This window comes from Sebastes fasciatus, chromosome 6 (assembly GCF_043250625.1).
Source record: "Sebastes fasciatus isolate fSebFas1 chromosome 6, fSebFas1.pri, whole genome shotgun sequence".
Taxonomy (NCBI): Eukaryota; Metazoa; Chordata; class Actinopteri; order Perciformes; family Sebastidae; genus Sebastes; species Sebastes fasciatus.
This window is the reverse complement of record NC_133800.1, coordinates 29,286,803-29,314,509: the sequence shown is the minus strand read 5'-3', so window position 1 is coordinate 29,314,509 and position 27,707 is coordinate 29,286,803. Positions and strand designations below refer to the sequence as shown.

The 27,707-nt window shown below is 39.3% G+C and overlaps 2 protein-coding genes across 8 annotated transcripts; one reads left to right on the top strand and one right to left on the bottom strand.

Annotated features, from left to right (window-relative positions):
• Positions 1-259: 259 nt before the first annotated feature.
• Positions 260-10,839, top strand: LOC141769706 (prostaglandin G/H synthase 1-like). Of its 3 annotated transcripts, none has more exons than XM_074639060.1 (12): positions 260-338; positions 2,282-2,377; positions 2,848-2,928; positions 4,294-4,410; positions 5,292-5,432; positions 5,938-6,081; positions 6,519-6,700; positions 7,694-7,777; positions 8,242-8,488; positions 8,577-8,863; positions 9,862-10,009; positions 10,132-10,839. In XM_074639060.1, the coding sequence occupies exons 2-12, from the start codon at positions 2,371-2,373 to the stop codon at positions 10,479-10,481; spliced, it is 1,788 nt and encodes a 595-aa protein (XP_074495161.1). In that variant the 5' UTR covers positions 260-338; positions 2,282-2,370; the 3' UTR covers positions 10,482-10,839. The 3 variants fall into 3 exon arrangements, with proteins under 3 accessions (XP_074495161.1, XP_074495163.1, XP_074495162.1); XM_074639061.1 differs by having other exon boundaries at positions 280-338; positions 2,279-2,377; XM_074639062.1 differs by lacking the exon at positions 2,282-2,377 and having other exon boundaries at positions 269-338.
• A 2,191-nt stretch (positions 10,840-13,030) lies between these two features.
• LOC141769707 (uncharacterized) lies at positions 13,031-25,305 on the bottom strand. 5 transcript variants are annotated; one of them, XM_074639063.1, is made up of 19 exons: positions 24,984-25,305; positions 22,138-22,294; positions 21,853-22,004; positions 21,585-21,738; positions 20,982-21,174; positions 20,671-20,780; positions 19,392-19,581; positions 19,117-19,214; positions 18,883-19,036; positions 18,372-18,490; positions 17,607-17,774; positions 17,359-17,472; positions 17,080-17,132; positions 16,706-16,820; positions 15,375-16,620; positions 15,074-15,285; positions 14,795-14,864; positions 14,510-14,708; positions 13,031-13,666 (listed from the first exon to the last, which is right to left on the bottom strand). In XM_074639063.1, the coding sequence occupies exons 1-19, from the start codon at positions 25,179-25,181 to the stop codon at positions 13,172-13,174; spliced, it is 4,197 nt and encodes a 1,398-aa protein (XP_074495164.1). In that variant the 5' UTR covers positions 25,182-25,305; the 3' UTR covers positions 13,031-13,171. The 5 variants fall into 5 exon arrangements, with proteins under 5 accessions (XP_074495164.1, XP_074495166.1, XP_074495165.1 ...); XM_074639065.1 differs by having other exon boundaries at positions 15,131-15,285; XM_074639064.1 differs by having other exon boundaries at positions 13,032-13,666; positions 20,686-20,780.
• Positions 25,306-27,707: the final 2,402 nt, after the last annotated feature.

The window sequence follows — 27,707 nt, the reverse complement described above, 5'->3', positions numbered from 1 at the left end:
TGGGCCGAGTGCTGCTGTAGGCAGAGGAAAACAGGTATGAGATAATCATACAAAAAACAGACGAGAGATATTCAGAGAAGCGGCTTGAACTAGACTGACTGTGGGAACAGAGTCTACGATCTGGCAGCGTGGTGACGTTGAAGACCAGTATTTGTAGAAGAGTAGATTGATGATGGTTTGCAGCTGCAGCACAACCCCTGCACACCTGAGTCCACTCCTGCAATCAAGCCACACACACACACACACACACACACACACACACACACACACACACACACACAGAGAGGGCCTGCTGGCTAGGATGAGGCAGAGGGCCTGACACTTTTGCTCTTACTGAGGTTTGTTCCATTTTTAAAAGGGTTATTTGGGATATTTTGTTTGTTAGCTTTTGTGTAGTGAACATTGTAAGCAATATCAATAAAATGCATAATCAAAATGCATACAAATTTTAAAAAAACATGTCGTTTCAAACAAAGTGCAGCAAGAACATTGTGAAAACAAGAAATGAGTGAACAATCTCCCCACAAAGTCCTTTTAGTAGCTTTTCTGGAGCTTTTACTCATATCACTTAAAAAATATTTCTCAACTGTTCGCAAGGTCAGGAATAAACTTTGAACCATGGTCATGGCTGGATTTACCTGCTAGACTCTGGGGTAAAAATAAAGTCTGTACACAAGGAAGTTCTGAGGCCTTCTACGGAATAAAAGAGGACAGCTCAAAAACATATACTTTGCCTTGGAGCCCAGAAATTTGCAGCACTGTGCTGTAAAGGTTCACATGGTGTCAGTTAACTTTGTTTGATTTGACTTAACATAACAGTTGAGAATCATGGATCATATGAGGGCAACATGGTAGATTGTGACTCGGGAATATATAATGTGGCAGGGTCGTCTTAAAGCTCCTAATATTTTAGTCAATATTATACTTGAATGGGCCTAAATGGCACTTAAAACCAAACAAAAAAGGTATTAATTAGTTCAACCGGAGACCTGTGTGACCCATTTTACCCACTTAGTTTAGTAATTTATCGAGACAAAGAGTCTTTTTGTTTCAACCAACCAACAATAAAGGAACATTGATCTCATTAAGTCCAAGTTGGGCAGGAACCAAACTCAATGCAACTTTTGTTAACTGTGGCTACGTTGGGCAACCCTTTCCCCAAAAGAAAGTTCTAGACTAACCATCCTGCAAAATCAGAAATTGCTTTTATGTCACCCAAACAGACAAATAATGGAAATACATAGTCTGATTAACTATCAGCATTTGGCCCTTCAAAGTAACATTTAACTTAGGGCCTCGAAAACTGTCCCTGAACCCAAACTGGGCAAAAGATGTGGATACTTTGAATGCTTGAAACATTTTCAATTTGCACTGGTAAAAGGATGGAAAACTGTGTTACCTCACAGTTTTGTTTTTATATATCCTAATATTAGTTTAATACCACACCATGCAAGTGTTCCTGGTTGAAACTGATTATTTTGTAATGAATAATAATTAATTAATTTAAATTAAATTTCTGTCTACAAGATTCGTTTAAATACATAATTAATTTTACCTTCAAATTATTCAGTGACAGCTAAATTTCAAAATTATTAGAAGATTATTGGAATTGGATGTGCTTCATCTTTTTATGATATCAAAGAATTACAAAAGAAATCAGATTTGGATCAATAAATGCTTGATCAATCAAAGTAAGGAAAGGGGTTAATAAATTGTATAAACAGGAGGTACACTGTTATAATAATACACCAATATTTTGAAAGGATTTGTTATGATTTGAAAATAAAACCATTCATTTCCCACCGTGGCAAATCTGAGGGATATATTACCTTTTGGATATTGTAGAGAATGTACTCTTTCAAGAAATAAACCTTATTTTATATATTTTTTCTATTTATAAGCATGCACTACCATGCGAGTTTATTGGTGACATTACATTCATATATATAGGTATTAATTCCTGAACAGTTTTTTGGCTTTGTTTTGAAAAATCAACCAATTAGACCTCTATAGCTCTATACATGTTCCCATTCAAAGACAACCATAACCCATTGGTCTATGTGGACAGCCAATGCCTCTTAGTGGCACTAGAAGACTAGTCAGGAGATCACCAAAGATATTAGGTGAGACCTTTGATCTAAATGCCGCTGTATTGCAGTCTGCGTGTTGGTGTTTCTGAGGCTGCAAGACTACTTTGAATATCGGAAACACTAGTAAAATTGCACGAACTGACAGGTGATTCAAAATTTGGCACCTCCCAATGTTTATGTTATATAAGCAGATGCCATGTGGGGTGTTAAGGCTATATCATGCAGAGAGTTCTCCTGATTCAAACAGACCAACTCTGAATCCCAAACTAGAATTCAAGCCATGAGAGGTGAGTTCTTCCTTTTATACGTTTTTTTTTAATTTTTATTTCAAATATACAGCAGATGTTTTTAATTCACCGATAATTATAAAAAAAATTGTTCCTGTGTCTTTATGGGTATTTAAGGTAAGAGGTTTGACTTAATGTATTGCAGTAAGCTTTTTATTGCTTCTGAGGCTGCTAGACTACCTTGAATGTCTGAAACACTAGTATTTGGCACCTCCCAATTTGTATTTTGCATAACCAGATGACATGCACAGAGTTCTCCAAACTATAAATTAAACTGGAGTATAGCACACCTATACACACACATATAGCACACCTATACACACACATATAGCACACCTATACACACACATCAAGGCTTTTGCTGAGCCATGAGAGGTGAGTTCTTGTTTTAGTTTTTTTTCAAATGTACAGCACTTGATGTTTTTAATTCACCGATAATTATAAAAAACATTGTTCTTGTTCTTATTCAGGGTTTAGCATGGTGTCCATCTGGGTGTTCACCTTCCTGTTGTTGCTGAAGATTTCCTCATGTGCCGGTGACTCCGGTGTTGGTGAGCAAGTCAACTTCTTCAACTTTACAACTGTAACAGGTTTATAGGTTGTAGTGTTTTGTAAAGGGATTTATTTATTTATTTATTGGCCAGGGGATATCCAGAACACAATTACAAATGCTTGACCATATATCGGTAAATTTATCTTGGTGTACTCTGAGGGAATATGTACATTTTTCCATTGTATATATTTCATTAACTATTCCAGTCCAGTCCTTTAGCCACTCAAGAGTTCTGACTTTTTTACATGCAGCCAGCAGAATCGTCATAAGGGCTTCTTTGGAGTTTATCTCTTGTGGGATATTGCATAGGTATAAAACATTGGATGGTTCTGATTACCTCTAAAGTGTGATGGATAAATACTTCCAGTAAGTAGCCAGGGCAGGTACAAAATGATGAAAAGAACTATTGTGAAGAACTATTAACTGCTCTTATGTGATGAGATGTGTAAGGGATTTTGTTTCCCCCGTTATGTTATTAATGCTTGTCTATAAATTAATAGACAAGTGTACAAGCTACACTCTAAACTGATGATTGATTTAAGCATTTATCAGGCACAGTTTAAAAAGAGAGAAAAGCTTTGCTTCTTTTTCAAAATAGCGGTTCTGTGTTATTTATTATTTTATGCTAAAACATTTAATTTATTCATTTTTATAACCAGGAAAAGGCCCCACTGACATTAAACAATCTCTTTTACTGGAAAGTCCAGGCCATAATAGCAGCACCGCACACAACATAAAACATAAATCTTAAGAAATTAACTTTGTCACTTAGAAATTACATTAAGCTACAGAAGGAACACTGGGAGTCGGTCAGAGTTGGGGATGCTGAGAGAAATTATATAATCACAAAATGATATGGTAACATTGTCCTGTAATTTACTGCAAGATGAGAGGTAATAGGGGGACTTCATCTTTCCCATGTTAAATGTGGTTTGTTGTGTGAAACTGTTTCCCATTTCAGTTTTTATTAATACTTCATTAAGTTAATCATAAGATCCTAAAACTACACATTGAAAAGATAGCATCAGATTAGTTCATTCATTTTTCATTTATTTATGTAGATATAAAAAAGTAGCTTTGTTTAGGGTGGCAATGGAATGAAAATTTATTAATTTATTTATGCAAAACGTCGCAAAATCTGAATGTTAAATTCTGCAATCAGTAAACAGTCTGTCTATTATTTAAATCTGACTCTTGGGCTGCCCTGAAGGAAAGTTATGCCGTGGGAAAGGCTTGTCTGTCTGTGTCGCACAGTAATTAAAACAAATGAATTATCAATGACGTCAATGGTACACTGATGGTGCTAGAGAAACGTATACTTTACATGCACACAAATAATGATGTACTTTTTCCTTGTTTGCAGTGAATCCCTGTTGCTACTACCCTTGTCAGAACTCAGGAGTCTGTGTGAGATTTGGTACAGATCGCTACGAATGTGACTGCACTCGCACCGGCTTCTATGGGGAAAACTGCACTGTTCGTAAGTTAATCTATTCTGTAGTGTTTGTGTAAAGTTGGCTCATAATGTGTTTAGATATTAGCTAGGAGCCGGCTGGCTTGGACCCATACAATGGGTCCACCTACTAATAGGGGTCAGTCATTTTCTTTATATCAAAACTATCCTTAAATCTCACTTAAAGGGACTATTTGTAACTTTCAGAAATGCTTCTTAACAGCGACACCTGTGGCCGTGAAATCAACGAAAGTCAGCGTCGGGCTCGCGCTTGCTCGCTCTACATAGACATGAACGAGCATCGCTCAAAACAGTGAGGCGACACACGTCAGCTAAAACCACAATATCACTCTATATTTCAGCTGCTTGGCAGTAATGTTAGCTGACCAGACGAAGGTCTCTCCATGAACATGATTTAGATCTGATCCTAGTGTTGGCTTTTCCTGCCTAAGTGCAGGCTGAAGCAGCGGGGCTCTGCAGCGTGTCTCCCTGCTCTCTCCACCCGCAGCCGGAGAGAGCAGAGGAGACGCCGGCACCCGGTCGGTAACGAGAAGACAACGTAACTCTCTGAAGAGCTCCGTCACTTCACAAGACACGGGAAAGCTCTGTTGGTCTGGAGGAGCTGCAGCAGTTATTTCTGCACAAACGTCCCCTGTGCATTCACTAGATATTCTCAGAGCTAAACTAACTCTTCTGCAGTGTGTAGTGAGCGCGCGTTCACGTCTAGAGGTGGAGGACGCTCGCGCTGTCTGAGTGAAGGAGAGCAGGCAGCAGAGACGAGGCTCCGGCCACACGCGAGCGTGCATATGCGAACGCGCATGTGTGCCGACCCGCTATATTTATACGCTTAAAAAGTTACAAATAGTCCCTTTAAATATGAATTGTTCTAACTCAATCTTTGTCCACAGCGGAGTTCTGGTCCAGAGTTCGCCTCACGCTGAAACCAAATACCGATGTCGCTCACTACATCCTCACCCACTTCCACTGGTTCTGGGACTTCGTCAACAACTCTTTCTTGCGAAGTACTTTCATGAAACTGGTGCTCACAGGTAGGCACTCTTCTTCTTTGTCATTTTACATTGTAGGAGGAAACTGAGCCGAAAGAAGAAAAAAAAAACACAAAAAAATGCGCTGTTGCTAACGGGAGGATTTTCTGCTTTTCTATGTTTTGTATCATTGTAAATTAAATATCTTTAATGATAATTTTGAAGACATTACCAACATTTGATAGACTCAATGATTAATCAATTGATAAGAAATATAACAAATAAATTAAACAATAATGAAAACTATTGTTAGCTGCAGCTCTACAGCCATGTTACAATTTAGAAGGGGACTGTAATACAACATAACATACTGTACATAGTTACTCCAAATGACTTGTATTTTGAGTACAAAATGCATGTGGTATACTCGTGGGAGAGCATAGATGGATACTGTAGTATTTATGTATTATATTCCACTCTTATGGAAAATGAATGCATTGCATTTACTCAACATTGACAGAAGTATGCAGTTAATACATAACTGGACTGTGTTTTTGTCATTTAAAAGTCAGAAGTTCCCTTATTCCAAGCCCTCCGACCTACAACAGCAAGTATGGATACCTGAACTGGGAGTCCTACTACAACCTCACTTATTACACCAGGATTTTGCCTCCTGTACCGGAAGACTGTCCTTTGCCCATGGGAACTAAAGGTAGATCTTTGACCTACACACGCCTACATACAGACAAGTATACCCTCTGATACTGTAGGTCAGGGGTTCCCAATCAGGGGTACTTCTGCATTTGCCATGGAGTAGGTGGACAACACTACATGTTGCAATTGAAAGTGCATGAAAGACATGTAGCTCTGCAGTGAACAGAGAAGTTTAAACAGTTTTTCTACAAGTGATTGATAAATGGTTGAAATAGTAGACAAGTAATGAATTAACAATTCAAACTGTTAGATCAAATTGACAGATAAACAGTTGAAACAGTTAGCAGGCTTAAATGCAATGGATAAATGATGAAACAGCTAGAAGACAGTTCAATTGCACGAACTTGAGTTCATCTGACAGGAAGTGTGCGCAGGTACATCATATAGAAAGGTTTAACTGCTTTAGGTAATTATAACGTACATTTCTGTCCACAGGTAAACCTGTTCTCCCTGATCCCAAAGTGTTGGCTGAGCGTTTCTTTAAGAGAACCAAATTTCGTCCAGACCCTCAGGGAGCCAGTCTGATGTTTGCTTTCATGGCGCAGCACTTCACTCACCAGTTTTTCAGGACAGACCATGAAGTTGGAAGGGGGTTCACCAAGGGTTTGGGACATGGGGTGAGACCCACTGTTCATTCTTTGTTCAAATCTTCACATGTAAAAGACAAAATACTGTTGATTTCCCACTTCTGTGGACCTCTTAAACCCCTGTATCTGTACCTGTATCTCTGCAACTACAAGGTCTATTTGAATAATCTTAATAATAATCTTGTAAGCATCAGTATATATGCTACTATATGTATGTAAATGAAGATCGAATACAGCATAAATGAAAGATTTAATTTCCGCCTAACAAAATTGTCCATTTTAGAGTGAATGTCCCTTTGGAATGATGCAGTTGCAGCCCAAAATCTCTAGCAAACCATATCACAACATCTAAATATTACCTGTGCACAGACAAATGCTAATAAAGTGAAGCAGAGCAAAGCTGGAGAGGTTTTAGTAGATGCATGTTAAGGTGGAATCTTCATATTGGCCATTTTGGTACCATCTGTGCCATTTAACATTTTCTTAGGTAACTGTAAAACTCATTCAATTTCATCATAATTTTCTTTGAAAAATCAATCAATCAGACCTCTATACATGTTCCCATAAAAAAAAAAACCCATAATCTATTGGTCCATTTGACCAGCTCAGGCCTGTATTGAGGGCCAATGCCTTAAGGATGAGTGCAGTACCACGATTCATCCACCTATGGAGACATAGACCGTGTTTTCACATGGAAGGCTGAGGATAGGCTGTTTGATGCTGGAGGAAGGCAGAGTGCAAATGCTCCTCCATGTCATGCAGAGGATTATAGACAGCTTTAGCAAATAGCAGCGTTGATATGCCCTCCAACAGAACTTTTTAACACAAAGCAGCAAAGGTAAGGCTGTCTAAGTGAAGTTTATTTTTTCTCTTCTGCTGCTGGTTCAGTGAGTTTTGGTTGTAGAGTTATAAGACTTATATCGTTGCAATCTGTGTAGTCTCAGCTTTCAATATGATGATATTAATGATTCATATCCTTTGTGCGGGTAGCATGAATCGATATTCCCTCTTTTCTTCTCTCAGGTAGATGCTGGCAATATTTATGGAGACAAACTCATGCGACAGCTTCAACTCCGACTTCACAAAGATGGAAAGCTGAAATATCAGGTGTTAAACCAGCACTTATATTTTCTGTATATTTCTTGCATTCAGATGACATGGAATACTTTCACTTTCCTGCTAAATGACTGACTGCATTTTTTTCTTGGAAAAATTAACAAGGTAATGGAGGTAGTCAGATTATCAGATGTACTTGTTAAAGGTACCCTGTGGAGTTTTTGACCATTGGTAGCACTATGTCTTTACAAGCGGGTCTCTGTTTTGTTTGGCTGCACATAGTATGGTTTATGGGACTTCATGTTATATCACTATGGGATGAGTCAGACATGTCCGGCACAGAGTCACAACAAAGCAGACTCAGAGAAGACTTAGTTAACACTTACGAAAGAATAAAAAGGTTTAGAAAACAGTTTAGAAATCAAATACAACATCCCAGCATCCGAGGAAATGCAGTGACTAATTCAAGAGTATGCTTTATGTAAAATACTTTGCTTGCACATGTTTGTTCACAGATAGTAAATGGTGAGATGTACCCTCCTACAGTAGCTGAAGTCCCTGTGTTCATGGCTTATCCTGAAGACTTCTCTCCAGAGAAGCGTCTGGCCATCGGTCATGAGTTATTTGGCCTCCTGCCGGGCCTCACCATGTATTCCACCATATGGTTGAGGGAGCATAACAGAGTCTGTGACATCCTGAAGGCAGAACATCCCACCTGGGATGATGAGCAGCTCTTCCAGACCACCAGACTCATCATCATTGGTGAGTTTAGTTTGACATCAACTGACAACATTGAAGACCACAACCAGAAGTGAAAAAACAAGCTCTTCTGTTTATCTCCATCCTTCAGGGGAGATAATCCGCATTATTATGGAAGAGTACGTGCAGCAGCTGAGTGGTTACCTGCTGAGCCTGAAGTTCGATCCCACAATGCTCTTCGAGGAACGTTTTCAGTACAGCAACCGCATCGCTCTGGAGTTCAGCCACCTCTACCATTGGCACTCTCTGATGCCTGACAGCTTCCTCATTGATGGAGATGAAATCCCGTACTCCCAGTTTCTGTACAACACCTCCCTCTTCCTGCACTACGGGGTGGAGAAACTGGTGGATGCCTTCTCTCGACAGCCTGCAGGACAGGTAGATAAGGACCATCCACTAACTGTGTACATGAATCTTGTGTTAGAGCTACAAGTGTAGCTACAGTTTTGGGTCTGCCGTTTTTTTTTGTAACATTTAGCTTCCCCTTTGTAAGAAGGACATAGCCAGCTAAGGTTGGTCATTGTGTTCATAATGTTACGATTGTAATCCTGACATAACTATTTATGTTATCATAACATATCAAACTATTTATGTGCAATCAAGACTTGCTTGTCTTATTATTCCCATATGGTTTAACTTTTTTCAACCTATTTAGGGTAGGTTGGCTGACAATATAAGCTCCTTTTCATCAACACCCTGTTTACTGGTATACTGAGAAATAAATGGAATACTGTAAAAATAGCAGACACAAAAAATAAACAAAGACAACACGCAGGCCTTACAGTATGGAAAAATTGAGCGTTTTAATTTTTAGATTGCTTTTTATATCCATATTCTGTAAACCTCTCAGTATAAAGAGTGGGGATACAAAATTTAGTTTGAGAACAGCGTAAACACCACAAATAGTTTATTTATTTGCATTAAACACAGTTACAACAGCAATTAGAGCATATTGCTGTGCAGTAAAGGAGGATTTAGATTTTTCAATTGTTAACTGAACAAAATTAACAGCAAAGTATAAAACTGTATCATCTGCATAAAATTGTACTTGAAAATCCCATAAAGAAGAGATGATATAATTTATATGAAAGGTATGTAGGTAAGTTAGGTTGTACTTAATGCTAAACAGTCGTCAGAGCCATATCAGGAAAATGGGCTTAAAATCTTTAAAGAAAGTCCATTTGGGTTTAATCAAAATGAAGATCTCTTCTTGATTAAACATAACTGCAAACCTGAATAAAAATTCTTTTGAATTAACATTTTTGCTCCGATAATCAAAGCGTCATCGACAAGGTGCCAGGATGCCAAAATTCAAGTGTCTTACAGAGTTTTCAGTCTATCACTGGACATTGGTGTAACATTTTTCTGTCTTTCAGATCGGTGGTGGCCGTAATTCTCATGAAAGCCTCCTCACAGTCTCAGAAAGGGTCATCAAAGAGTCTCGAACAACACGTGTGCGGCCCTTCAATGAATACAGGAAGAAGTTTAACCTCAAGCCATACAGCTCTTTTGAGGAATTCACTGGTAAGCTGGAGGGATATTATTATCTGTTATTGTTTAGGTAATATTCTCAATAGAACTTTCTTTCAGTTCCCTAAAAGTAAAATTACATAAGAAATTCATCTAGTGTTTCTTTTCCAAAATAGATGACGAGGAAATGGCCAGAGGTTTACAGGAACTCTACGGTGACATAGATGCTTTGGAGTTTTACCCCGGCCTTTTACTAGAAAAAGCACGCCCTACTGGTATCTTTGGTGAGAGTATGGTGGAGATGGGTGCTCCCTTCTCCCTGAAAGGCCTGCTGGCAAACCCCATCTGCTCCCCTGAGTACTGGAAGCCCAGCACCTTTGGGGGAGAGACGGGCTTCAATATCGTCAAAACTGCCACTTTGAAGAAACTGGTGTGCCTCAACACCAAGTGGTGTCCATACGTGAACTTCCATGTTCCACGAAATGAGGAGGAGGCAAAACCAAGGAAACCCTCCACTGAGCTTTAAATTATCAATTGGCCTAATTAGTTTTTCAAGAGTTTATCGCCTTTCTTTGGTAGATAAGAGTCTGTTCAAATGCGTCCTAAATTATTGTTGCATTGAATGACTTCTGTAATTCCTGCATGCGTTCACCAGTGGTGGATTGAAACAACTTTGAAGCAAAGCATCTGAATACTTCTTTCTACACTGGCATTCACCTTATACCTGTATCTGTTCAAATAGGATATTGAATTAAAATTACTTTCAACTGCCAAAAGGTGTGTAAAAAAAATAGCCCAACTATTCTATGGTGGAACTGTTGTGTCTCAACTGTGAGAAATGTCTCTTTTTTTCAAAAATTAAAGATATATCCATCAATACGAAACATTAGTAGCCTGTTTGTGTACCATGTTAACTGATTACTGAGTAGACACTGATACAGGATCTGGAGTGATGAGGTTTGGAGAATGGTTATAGTTAGAGCTTTTAATAAGATGCTACAACTTTATTGCATATTTCATGTCAAAAATAAGGTTCACAGGCCATGTCTGAGTTAAATGCAAAAATATGACTAAAGACTTTGGTTGTATTGTCTAAATGTTTATTGATACAGCCCCTCTTACCCTCCTTTGGTTTAAAAAAAAGGTGTTAACAGTCAAATAGCTTAATATAAGAGAATGAGCAAATCACTGAAACAAAGAAATATTCAGTATTCTGTGACAAAGTAGAGTATCCTTGGCTGTTTCACTAAAGAAGTCAGAACTGTACAACACATTTAAGTCCTACTACACTTGAAATAACCCAGAACCAATACCACAATATGAATCAGTGAAACATGTGATTCCTATATAACTAATAATACAGTTAATACTACACATTTTCTCTTTCATGTTTCAGTAGTAAAATAAAAGTAGAAAGCAAGACTAGTTTCAGAAGTAGCCTGTACTACAGTCAAACTGTAACATGACAGTAATTAACGTAACCACAGGGAGTAATACAGAAAGTGCTGTGCTAAAGCTATGAAATACATTCATATTCATATAAAGATGTGGATGATAATACAGAATATGTTAGCCCCATATTTTCACCTTTTTTTTTTAAGGAATATTTCCACATTTTGGGAAACATGCACATTTGAGTTAGATGAGAATATCGATAACACTCTCGTGTCTGTGTGTTTGGTACAGAGTTGAAGCCAGGAGGCGGTTAGCCTAGCTGACCATGACAACTGAAAGCAGCTAGCCTGGCTGTGTTTAAAGTTTCAAAAATAAGCTTACCAGCACCTCTGAAGCTCAGTATAGTTTTATGGGGAGTTTCGCAATTTTTTTGTGAACAGTCGAGAGTAGTAGAGATGCTGCATAGATGTATGGACGACGGAATCTTACAAAATAAAAAATAAATGAATAAATGACTCAATAAATTAATAAATATGTCATTAAATGTAACAAAAATAATATTAAAAATAAGTAATAAATACATTTAAAAATGAATACAAATAAACAAATAAATAAATACATGACTCGATAAATAAATTAAATGTAGCAAAAAAATATAAAAAATAAATGTAGCCATTAATTAATTGTTAAAATTTGACATAAATTTATATTTCTGTTTTAATTTGCTTCTTTTTTTATTTATCTTTATATTTATTCCCTTATTTATTTCCTTTTATGTTTAATATTCCCTTTTACTTATTTATGTATTTATTTGTAATATTTTTTCAATTTTATTTATTTTTGCATTTATTGTTTAATCTATATTTATTTTTAAATGTATGTATTTATGCATTTACGCATACGCGTTGAGTGACATCCCCTTTGTTTACATAATGAGGCAGAAATGCATAAAGAAATATAAAAAGAAATGTGTAAAGAAATTTATAAAGAAAAGAATACAGAAATATATAAGTTTGGGGAAATAAATAATTGGTGAAATGCAAATGGAAAACTGTGCATAAATAAATAAATAAATGCATAAATACATAAATAAATACGTACATTTAAAAATAAATGTAAAATAAATACAAAAAATAAGTGCAAAAATGAATGAATAACATAAAAAAATGAATAAAAATAAATAAATAAAAGGGAAATTAAACAGAAGAGTAAATAGATAAGTGAACTGATACAAAAATAAATAAATAAAGAAGCAAATTAAAACAGTAATATCAATTTATGTCACATTTAATCAATGAATTAATGGCTACATTTTTTACATTATTTGATATTATTTTTGTTTCATTTAATGATTTATTTATTTATTTATTCATATATTTTTGATTTTGGCAGGTTCCGTCCTCAATACAGATGTGCTAGGTGAATGGATAAACTGTTGTTTGCACAAGAAATTGTTTTGCTACGACTCCTTCTGAAACCACATAATGACAGTTTTTACATTTCTGTTTGTGTACAGATTCAACAAAGAAGATTATGTTTTAAGATGAGGTGTATTTTGAACTTTAACAGTTGTTATAGTTGTTTCCCACTGCCTCCAATCTTTATGCTAAGCTAAGCTAATCGCCTCCAGGCTCTAACTCCTCATCCTTAAAGACACAGTAAAATAAAAAATACATTTTCCAAGTTATAATCCTGAGGCCCTGTGCTAATTGTTCAGATATTAAATTCCAAATATATGTCCAAAAATATATATTTTTTTCATATCAAAATCCCTCCTTTAAAATATTTTTGATGACTTATCTTATATGAGGATGTCTGTTGTTACTTACTCTGATTAAATCTGGCAGTCGATTGGTCATTCTCCTGACTGTTGACTAACGGGGGACTGAAGAGAGGTGTCTCCACCGAAGTGGAATTGGAGACTGAATTGATATGAGTGCTAGTGCCTACTGCCATCGAAGCAGTGGCTGCTGGGTAAAAATGGACATCCACTGCGACGGTAGTGAGGCCCAAGGAGACGTGGTGAGAAAGGAGCAGGGGAGGGTTGCCATGTGAGATGCTGAGGCTGTGGTGGATGGGTGCTCCACATGCCTCAGCACTTTGCAGGGTTAACGAGGAGCGCAGGCCCTCCTCACGTCTGGATGGTGGCGAGGGGGAAGGTGAACGGGAGGGTAAGGGTGATGGGGGAGGCAAGGCATCCTGGCATGGGCTGCAGCGGTTGTCTCCTCTGTTACTGGTCCAGTCCTCAGCACACTGCAGCTGGATGCTGGGCTGGGACAAACTGCAGCCCTTCTCCTCCTCAAGAGAGGGATCGATCTGAAATAGTATAATGATAATAATGATCATTTAACAGGTTCGATAAAATAAACCGTAACAAGTCTGATGGCACCATGAGGTTTGCAATTCTAACTACACATCAACACTAATGTTAGATAGCTTTGCTGTTCTTGTGAGTAAGGCGAAGGGTGGCACTAGAGGACAAGTCACAGACATTTTCTTTTTATCTTAGAAGATTTAGCATTTAAAATGCTGCGGTGGCCTTTTTTTCCGAATTGTTTCTAAAAGACGAGGCCTTAACGCTACTAAAACAACACTCCAAGTGTATTTTGTCCAAATAATGTTTGTTTGGAAATGATTTCAATATTTTAGTTACAATATCAACGCAACAGAAATTGTATTTTTACTTTATAATATTTTTCACCGTTTTTATATTGAATGTACATCCTTGACTTTGGATTCTTTTTTGTTATCGTATTTACATTGCTAGTGAAGTTTTACTTGATCATATTTCATTATTATAATAAAACTACTCCATTTGGATTCAAAATTATACAATTTAGTTATTTTTTATTGATTTTATATTGTGCACAATGGTAGAATCTGATAATGCATGGGGTAAATGTCATGCACATGGCCTCCTGAAGTGGATATCTGCAGTATTTTATAGCCAGATTCCCTTTCAAGAGGTAGAAAACCTATTTGGCACACTTTGGGTATCCAAGTCTCTTACCTAAGACCTTATTTCAGGCATCTAACAAAAAAAAACATTGACTTCCAGATGAGTGAACCGGAAGTGCTAAAATGCTAACTCATTTCCGGGTTTTAGGACTCATTCCTGCACCACTCTATTTCCATTCATGTTTTTCTTTGTTGTCAAACCTTTGTGTCAAGAAGGGGCTCAGGATAAGTCTCTACGGTGACTGAGTGATCGTCCAGAGCGGGTTGTGTGTCCTCCTGATCCTCAAACGTGGGCTCCATCTGCACCGTGACCAGGCTCGGTCCTGGAGGTCGGGCGCGGGTGTCTGATGTGTTGGGGCTCTGCTCAATCACTGCCACACAGTCATCGTCTTCAAAAGCTCTGTGCAAGAAACACAAACAGGTAAAAAGATCACTTTCAAGGCCTCGTCTCGTGCATTTCTCTGTCCTGTGCAATAGTGTATTTACCTGTTTTCGTATGTACGTCCTGCAGCTCGACTTCCAGTGTGTCGAATGGGGACGCCTAGATTCCTCTGAGCTGTCAAGGACATTTAGATTTTAAAGGAATAGTTTGACATTTTGGTAAATGTGCTTTAATCGCTTTCTGGTGGAGAGAAGAATGACACCACTCTCATATATGAGAGTGGTGTCATTCTTCTTATCTAACTCTCCGCCCTAAAGCGAATAAGCACATTACCCAAAATGTCAAACTATTCCTTGAAGAATAAGTGTTTTGTCCAAGTTTACCATGCTCAGAATGTGAAATAGGTGTGCTGACATTTGATGCGGCTGAAGATCTCTGACCTGCTCGGCTTGTTGGTGCGGTTTCGTTCTTCTGGACCACAGCATAGAAGGTAACAGTGATGAAAATGAAGGCCAGAGACACACCCACTCCCACCACGATGGGGATGTCATGTTTCTCCAGCACGGGCAGCCATGAGGGAGACTGCTGCGTTACTCTGGAGCGTAAAAACACAAAACTAAAGTGAAATCTTGCTGCTTTTTTTCCGACAATCCATCAAGTCCACCATATTTTATTTTGACCTACCGTTGATCATTGCTGGTCATCGGTGATTGGGAGGTGTTCCTCTTCAGCCACTCTGTCAGCTCTGTGTCATTGGCTGGTTTAGCTGTCTGAACTGGGTCACCTTTCTGGCTGGTATTTAGCTGTACCTGATCGGATATGTTGACCTGATGGACAACAGGAGTCTCAGAGTCCTGCGTTGAAGGATTGGACGTCTGATGGATGGTTGAGATTGAAGGCTGGATTTTAGGCGGGTTTATGTGTTGGAGTGGAAATGTTTCTGTCTGTGGTGGTTGTGAGTGGAGCAGTGGATGTTGTGTTGGAGATGATTGAGGAAGTGTAGACGTGGTTGAAGTTGCGGGCGAAAGTTGACTGTGATTTTGGGATTGTTGAGGCTTCGTAACTGAAGACGGTGGAGGTTGCGTGGAGGGCAGATGATTCGGGATTGTCGATAGCTCGAGGTGGAACTTCGGAAAAAGATTTTGAGTGAAAGATTGTTGAGATATCTGTGAGATGGTTGGTGAAGGCCGCTGTAGACGTTGACCTTGGTGCTCGAGTTTGGTGTGAGAAATCTGGATTGAGGTTGGCTCATGGTAGGATTGGTCAAATTGACTTTTTGTAACCAGCTGGTGCGTTTGTTGCAATTCAGCTTGTAAAGCAAAAGACTGGGTGACTGAACCAGAGTGGCTCGTCTTAGTTTGGGTTACAGGACTCTGTGTTGGAGTCGGCGAATACGAATCCAAGTTAAGAAAGCCGAAGGGTTCACCCACTGGAGGGTTTGCCGTCTCAGTGAAGGGCTCTGTGATTGGATTGGCTACAGACACAGCACGGATGTTAGAGCCCTGAGAATCAGGCTCTATCAACAATTCATCACTGACTTGATGCTGAAATTGTGTACGTGATGATGTCAAATGGGATCGACTTTCAGTGAGCAGATACTGAAGGGTTGTACCCAAAACTTCCTTGGTATCTACTGATGCCTGGCTGTGTATTACTGTTGGTTCACTATATGAAATCAAAAGAGGATCACCGGTCAGTTGGGTGTGGAGATCTACTGCCTGGAAGTGTGGATGTGGAGGAGGTGGTAACATGGGAGGCTGCATCTGTGTGACTAACGGCTGGGTCGGATTGGTTGTTGGCTGATTCAGGCGGTGCTGTAAAAGATGGCCAAGTGATCGCGGTGGCATCTTTAGCTCAGCCACTGCTCTCCTTGAAAATGTCGACAATGCGGTGGCTCTGTTTGTCGTAGCATCACAGTGTGATAAGGAGCCTGTGGAAATAGTAGGAAAAATGTTTTTATTTTACAGGAATATACATATTTTATAACATATAGAAGTTTTTCTTTAAGTACATACATGTGACGTCCTTATGCTGTGCCTGTACATGTGGATGATGTGTTGTCTCGATGTGTTGCTCAGCCACAGAGTCACTGGATTGGGAAACAGGCAGGTCTTTGCTAGTGTCGGTGCCCTAGACAATATGACAGACTCTTAGTTTCAGGACGGGCGTAATGTTTCAATCAGAAATGAACTAGGCCACAAAACAAGTACAGTAATAAGCAGGCAATAGGCCACAAATATCAGAGCAGTGATGTTACACACTGACAATGGAAAGTCACCACATGTAAAGTTGTTAAGAGCACACACATTCAAGAATAATTCACAGCTTCATACAGTGCCACCACATAAGCCACAGCAGAGATTTTTAAATTTTTCACGTCATTACTCACAGCAGACAAAACCAGTCTTGTCTGCTTGCCTCTATCAGCTGGACGGTGTTCAGCTTAGGACAGAGGACAGCATGAAAGATAGTCAAAAATAAACTTGTGGATATGGGCTCAAGGAAGCATCTTGTCGTATAACTATGTACTGTAAGTGTACGCCTCGAAGTACCCCATGTAATGACAGCACACCACACACCCTCTTTAAATTTACTGTGATAATAAGACAATATACAGTATGTGCATGGATGTTTGTAATAATATGTGTTATATGTAATGTCAACATACCTGCGACGGTGAGAATGCTACGTCTCTGGTGTCGTCCTGCTCGGTTCTCAGCTGTACAGTAATATTCCCCGACGTCAGAATACTGCACACTGGAAATGTGCAGAGCTCCATCTACTGCATAAGATAACAATTCATAAACCACATCCAGTTTAGGTATCGTAGATTAAAGTTCATGTTTGCTGCTTCCAGTGAGAACCTGGTGAAAAACCTGATGAAAATATACAACTCCAATGACACTTTGGACTCACCATCAATGTGTCTGTCTTCAGTGGGACTGATGGGGGACTGTCTCTCTGCTCTGCCCCTGGTCCAGGTGTACGTGATGGGCAGAATCCCTACAGCCCTGCAGGGCAGGACCGCTGAAGCACCGATCCTGCAGCTCACCTGACCTACAAAGGTCACTATGATGGGACTCACTGGAACGAGGAAAGAGGTAAATATAGTCATATTCTACCTTTGTTATGCAAAATAGGCACCCTCACTGTACTGAATTATGTGCCATAAGATGAAGAAGATGTAACGTTTGTGACATATGGCTAGCATTTTGTGCAAGGAAATACAATTTTGTGCCACTTGACCATTGTTTTGTGAACAAAATGCACTCTTGTACATGTCACATTGTCTTTTTAAGACCAGTAAAATATGCACAATCCCAGTTCTCACTTCAAGTTTGTTGGTAAATATTTGAAGTATATGGTTATATATGGATATCATGGTTAGGTCCATGTGCTCTGCTTTGAAGCCAATATAGCTACGTCAGCACAGTTTGTATTTGTATACAGACTGTACTGAGTAGCAATGAGCTTTATAAATGACTTGTGCCTTAAACAGTGAATATTTCTCACAATGAAAGTGATCACTACAAGATTTAAAGTGAGAATTGTAATGGTGTCTCACTAGTGTTTGTGCCAGAAAAGTCAGTTTCACATGTTCCTGACTTCTCCTCTGACTCAACTATTGATTTGAGGAGGAGTTGGTGCATTATGTTTCAGTTAAATTTGTATAAAAATTACCAGCAACTCTCAGCATTGCTGTGTTGCGGCTGTGGCCCAGAGTGTTGGAGGCCTCGCACACATACACTCCCTCATCGTAGCTCCGGGCGGACTGGATGTAGAGAGTGGCGTTCTTCAATCTGTATGAGAGAAAGATCAACATCTTCATATACTGTAAGGCAGTTGTCGTACTGCTTCATGCAGTTTTGCTGGTGAGCAACAGAGGTTGAAGTAAATACTGCATTGTATTACTGTATTTTGGTCGTCTCAAAATGTCTTATTCAGCGTTAGGTTTGTACTTAGCTCCACCTTCTTGTGTCACTTCTGGTTGCAAAAACTAAGATGGTGACGGCCAAACTGCTGAACTCGAGGCTTCAAAACAGCAGTCCACAAACCAATGGGTGACGTCACGGTGACTACGTCCAATTCTTATGTACAGTCTATGGCTTGTATGAGTATTTTTGCACTGTGGTATTACTTAAGTAAATGATCTGCGGTTACAAGACGGAACATATCCTCAACCTTAACGTACCCCAGAGTGATCTTGCCTCCAGTCTGCTTGGAGTGGCCTCTCTTCACCCAGCTGATGGAGGGTAGAGGGTGACCGGACACCTGACAGTCCAGCACCACCCGAGCACCCACAGGCACCGTCAACACCTGAGGCCACAGCTTCACAGATGGAGGGGCTGCCAGGAAGAGAAAAGAATGACTGTTATTACACACGTAGATGAAGCAACAGTATGGTGGGTCTATTATAACGTCATACCCAGCACGGTCAGAGTTGCTCTTCTAGAGGTGAGAAATCTCTGAAGGTGGATGTTGGAGGCTCTGCAGAAGTAGCTCCCGTTGTCGTACTCCTGCACACTGCACAGAATAAAGTCAAGACAAGATTGTAGAAACCTTGAAAGCATGAAATTGGTGATGATCTAATGAATTTACCGAACGCTAATGTTATATATTATTAGCTGTAATATTGGATATTGTCATGTTCTCAACTACAGTACGCCAATGTACAAATACAAACCAAACACACATACACACCTGTGGAAAAAGAGGTCTCCACTGGGCAGCACAGTCTCGTGATCTGTGGGAGTTGAGAGAAGTTGGTTGTTTTTGAACCAGGACACCTGAGCTGCTGGTCGGCTGTACGGAGGCCTGCAGGTGACTGTAACATTTTCTCCTCTCTTCACCGTCAGGTTTACGGGCTGCTGGACGAAATCCCAGTCCATATCTGGAAACACAACATGTGCATCACTTAAATATACGTTTGTACTTTTCATAGTTTCACCACTGAACCACAAGCATCAAGAGTCATGTCATGTGAATAAAAGTTTCTGTCTTTTGAGCTATTTGACTTTAAAAGTCCCCAAATCTTTCTCATTCATTGAAGTTACTATCTGTGATTCAGTTTGTGTTTCTTTCCCTGTTTGAGTAAGAGAATGTTGCAAACTGTTATTTCTGATATTTAACTGTACAAAATAAAAATATACATATACTTACACATAATGTACATATTTGTTTGCAAAAGTCACACATTCAAAACAAAAGCTATATTATAAAATAAGTAAAACAATCAACAAAAAGTTAAAACATGGACTAAATAATACTACAAATGTGCTTATTCCTTTTTAAAAATGTGATTGTTTCTGTTGTTTTTCATTTTTCTGCTTCTGCTTTTGTCAGAAGTAAAAGCGCAAAGAGCTCATGTTTATCCTCAGAAAACAAGAAGCTTTTTCAACAGGTGGAACAGGTATGTTAAACGTGGTCTGAGATAGAAACTACGAATTAAAGATGCTCTATACGATACCCATACTATGTAAAGATATAGTGGAGTAATGTCTACCTGAGCAGAGAATGAAGTCACTCTCTCTCTGTGTGTGTTGTAATCAGAGCTTCTCTGTGCTTTGTTGACATAGCCGGGCCGGCCGGGCATGCTTTTAGTGCATGTGAGCGTGCCCCACTGGCTAGCTTACAGCCGCCACTCTGCCCTGCTCTTATACGGCGGTTACAGCTGATGACTCCATCCCGACCAATAGCGCCATCGCAGAAGCGTAGCGCCCACCCTCCGGTTCCCCTTCAGGTAAACACTGTTAGCTCTCCCAGCAGTGTTGCCTTTGTTTTCACTGTTAGCGCTGTTAGCTACGAACCGCCGGCTCAGCTGTCGCCGTGAGAGCCGTGCAGAGGCAATAGAAATGCTGCCAATCTTGCATTTAGCACCTTTAAATTTGTCTTATTTGTTTTAACAAGGAATTTCACGCACTGTGAAAATTATTTAGTAGTGTTAAAAATGTGACATTAAACAGTTCAGTTTACTGCGGACGTTGGCACACAGTACCGGCTGGAAGCAGGAAGGCCGGCTCCGACTTGATGGACTCTTTCTGGTTGGATGCTTCACAGTGATACGAGCCCTCGTCCTCCCTGGTCACGTTCCTGGAGAACACGGCCAGAAATGAGACTTTAAATTCAGAGTATAAAACCTCCAGACAGAGTGGATAACAACTTGTTAGAAACTATATATATTAAACATATTCCTGAACAAACTCAATGCAAAATAAGCATTATTTTTTTTGGTTTATCATTACAATTTAACAATAAAGAATGAATATTCCTCTCGTCCTTGCAGTGTTGGACCTGAATGTGAGCAGCTGTCCATTGTTCTGGAGGCTAAACGAGGTTGAGCAGTTCGACAGGAGGCAGCCGTCTTTGAACCAGTGCACCATGGGAACAGGGAAGCCACGGACAGCACAGCGCATGGAGACCTCTGTTCCCATAGCAACAGTGATGTTGTCAGGGCCCTGGATGATCTGCAGCCTTCTAGGGACCCCTACAAGGTAGAGTGACAACGCTTTAAGATTCAACCACACTGCAGGAAATGTATTCAAATATGACATTTAATGAAAAGTCGAAATAAAAATCTTTCAATTGGGAATGCATCATTTGTCTTGCTCCAATTAGTTTTTAAGATATATTTTCAATTAAAGCAACATTTTTGGGATACTAGTGAAAAAAAGTGTAAAAAATACTGAAACTGCTTCCAAGAAAGAGGAATTATCAAGTTCAAGATTAAAGTTTTCACTTCACTTAAGAATAATAGAGTCTTATAACGAATTAGACTTGTAAAAAATATAATTTTTTTGGTGCCATTTGTGTTTATTTTTCATGAGTCAGACATAAAGTGATGATTTCTCGGTATGAATTGAAGTGTAAGAGTAAAAAACAAAAAGATGTACTCACCCTGCACAGTTAGTTTAGCTGCGTTGCTCTTCTTGCTGATGTTCAGTGAAGGATTGAGCGTAACACAAATGTACATCCCATCATCCTCTAATGTTACGTTGAAAAGATGAAGAGTGCCTGAAGTCTTCTTCTGGCTACCACCTCCATATTCACCCTGAACACGAAAACACATTTTGAAGCATACAGTAATAATACACGTGGGTCAAAATAAATATTTTTTTTGCTACAGGGAAGTGGTTCATCAATCTAAAGCTGCATCAGTGCTCACCTGAATGTGTCTTCCTCTTGTGACCAGAGTCCCGTCTTTGAGCCAGGTGATGCTCGCAGGAGGTGAACTTTCTCCCGACACACACTGGAAGAAAACCCCCTCTCCTTCTCTGACTGTCTGGTCCTGAGGACTGAAGAAAACACCCTCCAAACCTGGAGCACACAGTATAAACAGGAATTGGAAGTTAGCAGATGACCATGAATCCCTCTGTTGACACCGTGCATGATGTTTAGGGACAGCAAACATCTAGTGGTTGGACAGTAAAAAAAGTATACATGGACTCACCCAGTTCGGATGAGACTACCAAGCTGGACAGGATGAGTAAACCGAGGTGGAAAGTCATCTGTGGGAGCGTCCAGATGGAGACACAGACATGCATCCTACTGCAGAGCTCCCTGGGAGGCATGAGGAAACCACCATACAGCTTCATCCATGGCGTCAGCTGGGAAAACGTGCACAGGTAAGAGTTTCTTTTGGAAATGTGGTCAATTTCAACCCTTGCTGTCAAGAACTTTGATGCAGACTCTTTGCTTTTTGACAGCTCTGTAGTGTCTAGTCTTAATCAGGCAACTGGCATGCTAAAATTAACCCAAGAGCACATCTATGACAATGTAGTTACATGTAGTTACATGCGTTAAATGTCTCAGAGATATTCTTCAGTGATATAATATGACTTCAGCTCTTCTTTTTCTCATAAACACTCACTGTACCATTACCACACTGAAGCTGCCGTGTGCATAGATTCACTTTTGATCAGTTTCTAGTAAATGTATTCAGCAGATGAATTTAACACCTCTCTCTCTCTCTCTCTCTCTCTCTCTCTCTCTCTCTCTCTCTCTCTCTCTCTCTCTCTCTCTCTCTCTCTCTCTCTCTCTCTCTCTTCTTGCTGTTAATGCCCTCCCCTCCCTTTTCTCTTTGCTTCATTCCTATTTTGGTTGTGAGTCTATGGCAGCGCAGTGAGCTCAGCTTTGTCCTCTTTAGTCCCTTGAATGGGCCCAGCCACTTTATAGAGCTCGCACTGTGGCCCTCCACTCAATGAAAGTGACATGAAAAGAGGCTGCGGAGCTTTGTACTATGAAGATCAGTTATTGGTCCTCTGCAAGGAAAGCTACCCGTCTGATCGCATAGGCTTTCATGATCCTCACTATGGCCATTTAAGGGCTGATCCTTTAGTGTTTGAATGTGCCACAAATTTTGCTTATGCAATGCTGAATTTGAGCGAGTAAATATTAGGGGATGTTGAAGGGAAACACGCCAAAGATATATTCTGACCTCAAGAGACACAAACTGAATGTGTAATGATGAAGGTTAAAGGGTTCGGCGTGCTTTGCAATAATGTGAACGTTGCACAGAGAGAAACATGAAGATGTTTTGTATCAAATATATCCGTTTAGCAGGTTTAGCAAAAATTGTACCGTAGTTCTCCGACACGCTTGTGAAACTGCAGTAACGTGAGCCGCAGAGTGCAAAACCGTGTCACCGCCAGCCGCCGTCTGACCTCCGTTGCTCCTAATGTTGTGTTATTGTATGGATGGCCTCTGAGTGAGGTGAACGGCGTTACCACAGTTTTGTCCTCGGCGTCTCACGTTACCGCAGTCTTGGAAAGGGAGGAGTGAGCGGAGGGGTGCTCAGTTTGTTGCAATCTGCAACCACACCACTAGATGCCGCCAGATCCTACACACTGTACCTTTAAATATAGTTAGATGTTACAATTTTCTTATTTTTTTTTTAAAATATCAATGAATAAACAATTTATAGACAATATCATCCACCCCTAGATTAGATTATAATTGTATTGTATTACTAGCAATCATACCCACCGTAGCATGATATTATCAATATTGAGGTTTATGGTAAAAAATATCAAATATTCAAAGAAGAAAGAAAGAAAGAAAACATGTGGAAATAGTGAAACCAAATTCCCACCAGTGATGATTACATGCTTGAACCAATGAAAACACAAAACAAAACAAAGGCCCCTTGATTTCAGACATTAGTACATTAGTCATCACTGTTGAACTAAACGCATCAATGAATTGCTTGATTGGCTCAGCAGAGCTAGTGGCTGGTTCTACTCACATAATGCTGAGAGCCTGTGGGTGTGTATTTATTTGACTCACAACAGATCATTTACACTGTTTAGCATGTCATTACGGTGTTTTTTAGCCCACACACTGACTCATATGCTCTTTTTTTTTTCAATACAGACTGTCAAAGGAATACTACTGTTTGGTCAGTCACAGGTACTTATAAGGAAGTGGTTGCATCAACGGGACTAAAATGGGCTATAGCTGCAGTGAATGTGCTGGATGCATCACTTCAGATTAAGCGGTCAATAATCTGGAGATATAGTTTATAACCTGAACCTCATCCCCAGCACCTAACATGATTGTTAGTTAGTGATTAAATTTAGTTTTTGTCCGCATTAGAGTTTTGTTCAAATGAAAAAGCTGAAATTCTTCTATTTTTGTTCTTTAAAAGCAGATCTCTATTCATTTTTTCTTTCAGTGTGGAGGTCAAGTGACATAAAAACAATTCATTGAATGACTTGCTTTGGATTTTGGCTTCTTTTCAGAGCATCATTGATGAAAAGTAATGTTTAAATTGCATTTCATTATAATAATTTGCATTTAAATCTGGCACTTCTGCACTTATTCTCCAAAAGATTTTGGACATTTATACTGTTATTTATATTTGTTAATAGTACACAAGCTAGAATTTGAATCATCTTGTATTGCCTGTAATTGTTTTTTCCTTTGTTTAGTTTTATTGCCAGAGGGTACTCAGAAACAGCATTTGGAAACAATACAGCTTCTGTTGGTTTGCAGTCTCTTTCATCATCCTCCTGCTGAACATCCACAATATTAATACCAAATAAATGAAGCACTGTAAACCGCTTGCATGCATTCAACAGATAAACAAGAGAAACACAAATTCAGTGCTGGTTTAGTGCATGTTGTGTAATGAGAGCTGCATTTGCATATGAATGAAAACGAGAAATATTAACAGCTGAATAAACACAAAGCACACTACACTGAATGATCAGTGTAAAGGTAGTAAAAAAAAAAGACTAAATATAAGACAACATGGACGCTATTTTCACAAAAGCATTGAGAGGTAATGATACTTACTCTGTTGATGGATTGTTTCTGTGTTGGTTTGCAGTCAGCCCATTCGTCTTCAGTCTGGTTTCTGTCTGTCTGCAGTCTGTGCACAACCTCTGTTCTCCTGATGCATTTGCAGAGCTTACAGCTGGGAGAGAACAACAAGCAACAGCCGCACGCATGTGCTAGACAACCTCCCCCTCTCCTAATGAAGCACAAAACCATTAATTGTATACTCTGTATTTTAGGCAGTTAACAGAAGCAAAAATGATAAAACACTCTCCTTACAAAACAATAAATCAAAATGTGAAGCCAAAAGTCCACTGTGAGGAAGCATGATATTAGGAAATGTGTATCTACTGTATATATACTACTAAGATTACACCCATATGTGTTTGTTAAACAACTCATTCTACCACTATAAGCATGTATCTGCTGCTCTAACAACCTCCACTGTTCTAAGAAGCTTTTCCACAAGATTTTGGCTGTAGGGATTTATTATGCTCCCATTCAGCCACATGAGCATTCGTGAGGTCCAACACTGATATTGGGCAATATCAAATTTCAGTCACATTCTTCCGTACCTAACTCTGGAAAACCATTTCTTTATGGGCAGCAACAGGAAAGAGCCCACATGGTTGCTACAAAGTTGAAAGCACACTATAAAAATATGTACAGCATCATTGTGTGCTGCAGCATTAAGATTTACATTAATTTGAACTAAGCAAACAAACACTAAACACATCTAATTGTGTGGTCTACACTTGATTTAGAGCAACATTATGCGTGTTGGTATTGTCATTGTGAGACAATTGTGATGTTAGCATTTAGCTCAAAGTGCCACTAGTACAGCCTCACAGAGCTGCTAGGATGACTGAAGACTCTTAGTCTTGTTTCAACCACAAATTGACCTCTTTTTAAGTTAAAAGGGGAGAAGAGTACATAAAAAAGACGAATGCATGCAGTGGCTTCTGTCTCAGCTCACACACACTGTAGTCTCATCACATGTCGTCTACTGGGGCCAGATGAAGCTCTTGCAAATGTAAATTGACGATCCATTCAGCATAATCAAATGGAAATGAAAGTACAAATGCACCGATTTATAATCTATGCAGGAAGGGTCATTTTAATTAAGCAGACAAAGACTGATTTAGCAGGCGAAATGCAACAATGTTGGATTCAGGACAACATCAAACACACAAATCCACCAAAGGAGGTGTAGCATCCCAGTTCTCCAAACATAATCTGTGAGAGAGCACAGTTTAATAGATAATTCTTTGTGGTAAAGACCCATTTACTATAGAATGAACTGTTGATATACTGACATATGTATTTAACTTTTACATGTTTAAAAAAAAATGTGTCTTGACTTTTTATCCTTTATATTACTTTTTTCTAATCCTTAAAGTCTTTCAGCACAACCTGAGTATGTCACGTTGCATTCCACTACACATGTTACTTTTATAAAGCTTTGAATCTTTGAATTGTCGTACATTGATTAATTTATTACTTCACTATAAGAGCAAACAAAGACAAGATAGGATGAACATTTTTGATCCCAGGTGAGAAATTGTGTTTCGCCGAATTCACACCAGGCAGCGGCGAAGTGCGGCTCGCCGGCCAGGAGGCATATTCATGTGTTTCAGGCGGGAAGAAATTCTTTGCAACATAGGTAAACATGTCACAGGATCTGTTTACTGATTGGCTACGGGTTCTCGCTGGTCGCACTTTCACACTAAAAGTTAAACTTTTCCCAACTTTTGTTTGGCTGCACTTCGTCGCAGAATCAAACAGCCGCAGCTCGCTGAGCTCGAGAGCGGCCGCAGCAGCTTTTCTTAGACATTGCATGGCCGCTCGCCACAGGCCGCACTTCGCCGGTCCTCTGCTGTGAATACGGCGTTAGATCTTCTCTGATACCGGCTGTCATCTCGAAGTTGGATAATAAACAATGGATAGAAGCAGTGCAGAAATATCATTTCAGATATGTGAATTGTCAGAAGAAAAGAAAAAAAAATATTTAAATGAAAAGAATAACACATACAGCATTGGGGTCTGTGGGACCCCAAACAATGAGGAAGTAAAGCCAATCTTAACAAAAGACAAGGGTTAAAGAGATTTATTGTCCACCAGAATTACAGTTTAGAAAAACAACATTGAGACCATAATGTATGGGGAAAACATTTACAGCAGAAAAAAGTTCAAATGAATAAATTAAATGTGATTCTTTACATTTTTCCAGAGATGTTTTGTTGGTAGTCAAAAAATTACATGACCTCAGTAGCCTATTTTGATGGTCGTGCTTTATAATTATTAAATATAAGATAATAATCACATTAACTTTCTTAATCCTATAATCATAAGGACTCGTGGAGTTGAAAGACGTTGATGATGATGAGATGAGGTTTTTTGGAGGTGAGTCAGGACAGCAGCAGCAGATTTATTGAGATGAAAGGTGAGAGGAGGAGGAGGTCCGGAGTGATGAAGATGGGCTGGGCAGCTCCGTGGAGCTCGGATAAACAGAGGGCCTGCTCCAACGTTTGTTGAGTCTCAGCACTAATGCCTGCAAAACACGAGACTGTTGGTGGAACAAAGACATAAAAACAGGATGTGCTTCATAATGTCAAACTTACCGTGTTGGGACCATTCCTTCCAGACGTGCAGAAACTCAGTGTCATGTTCTCCCCCAGAAACTGTGTTAAATGTGAAACAAATGGCTATTAATTTACTAATTTACAATCCAATAATGAGACA

Bases quoted from the DNA above. Each gene is read 5' to 3' on its own strand.
- LOC141769706 (XM_074639060.1), top strand. The intron at 6,082-6,518 runs GTAGATCTTTGA...TTCTGTCCACAG, and splicing joins TTTGCCCATGGGAACTAAAG to GTAAACCTGTTCTCCCTGAT. The intron at 10,010-10,131 runs GTAAGCTGGAGG...TTTCCAAAATAG, and splicing joins CTCTTTTGAGGAATTCACTG to ATGACGAGGAAATGGCCAGA.
- LOC141769707 (XM_074639063.1), bottom strand. From the start codon at position 25,181: ATGGTTTTGTGCTTCATTAGGAGAGGGGGAGGTTGTCTAGCACATGCG. The intron at 21,739-21,852 runs GTGAGCACTGAT...TTTCGTGTTCAG, and splicing joins CAAGAGGAAGACACATTCAG to GGTGAATATGGAGGTGGTAG. The intron at 15,286-15,374 runs GTAGGTCAAAAT...TTTACGCTCCAG, and splicing joins ATGACCAGCAATGATCAACG to AGTAACGCAGCAGTCTCCCT.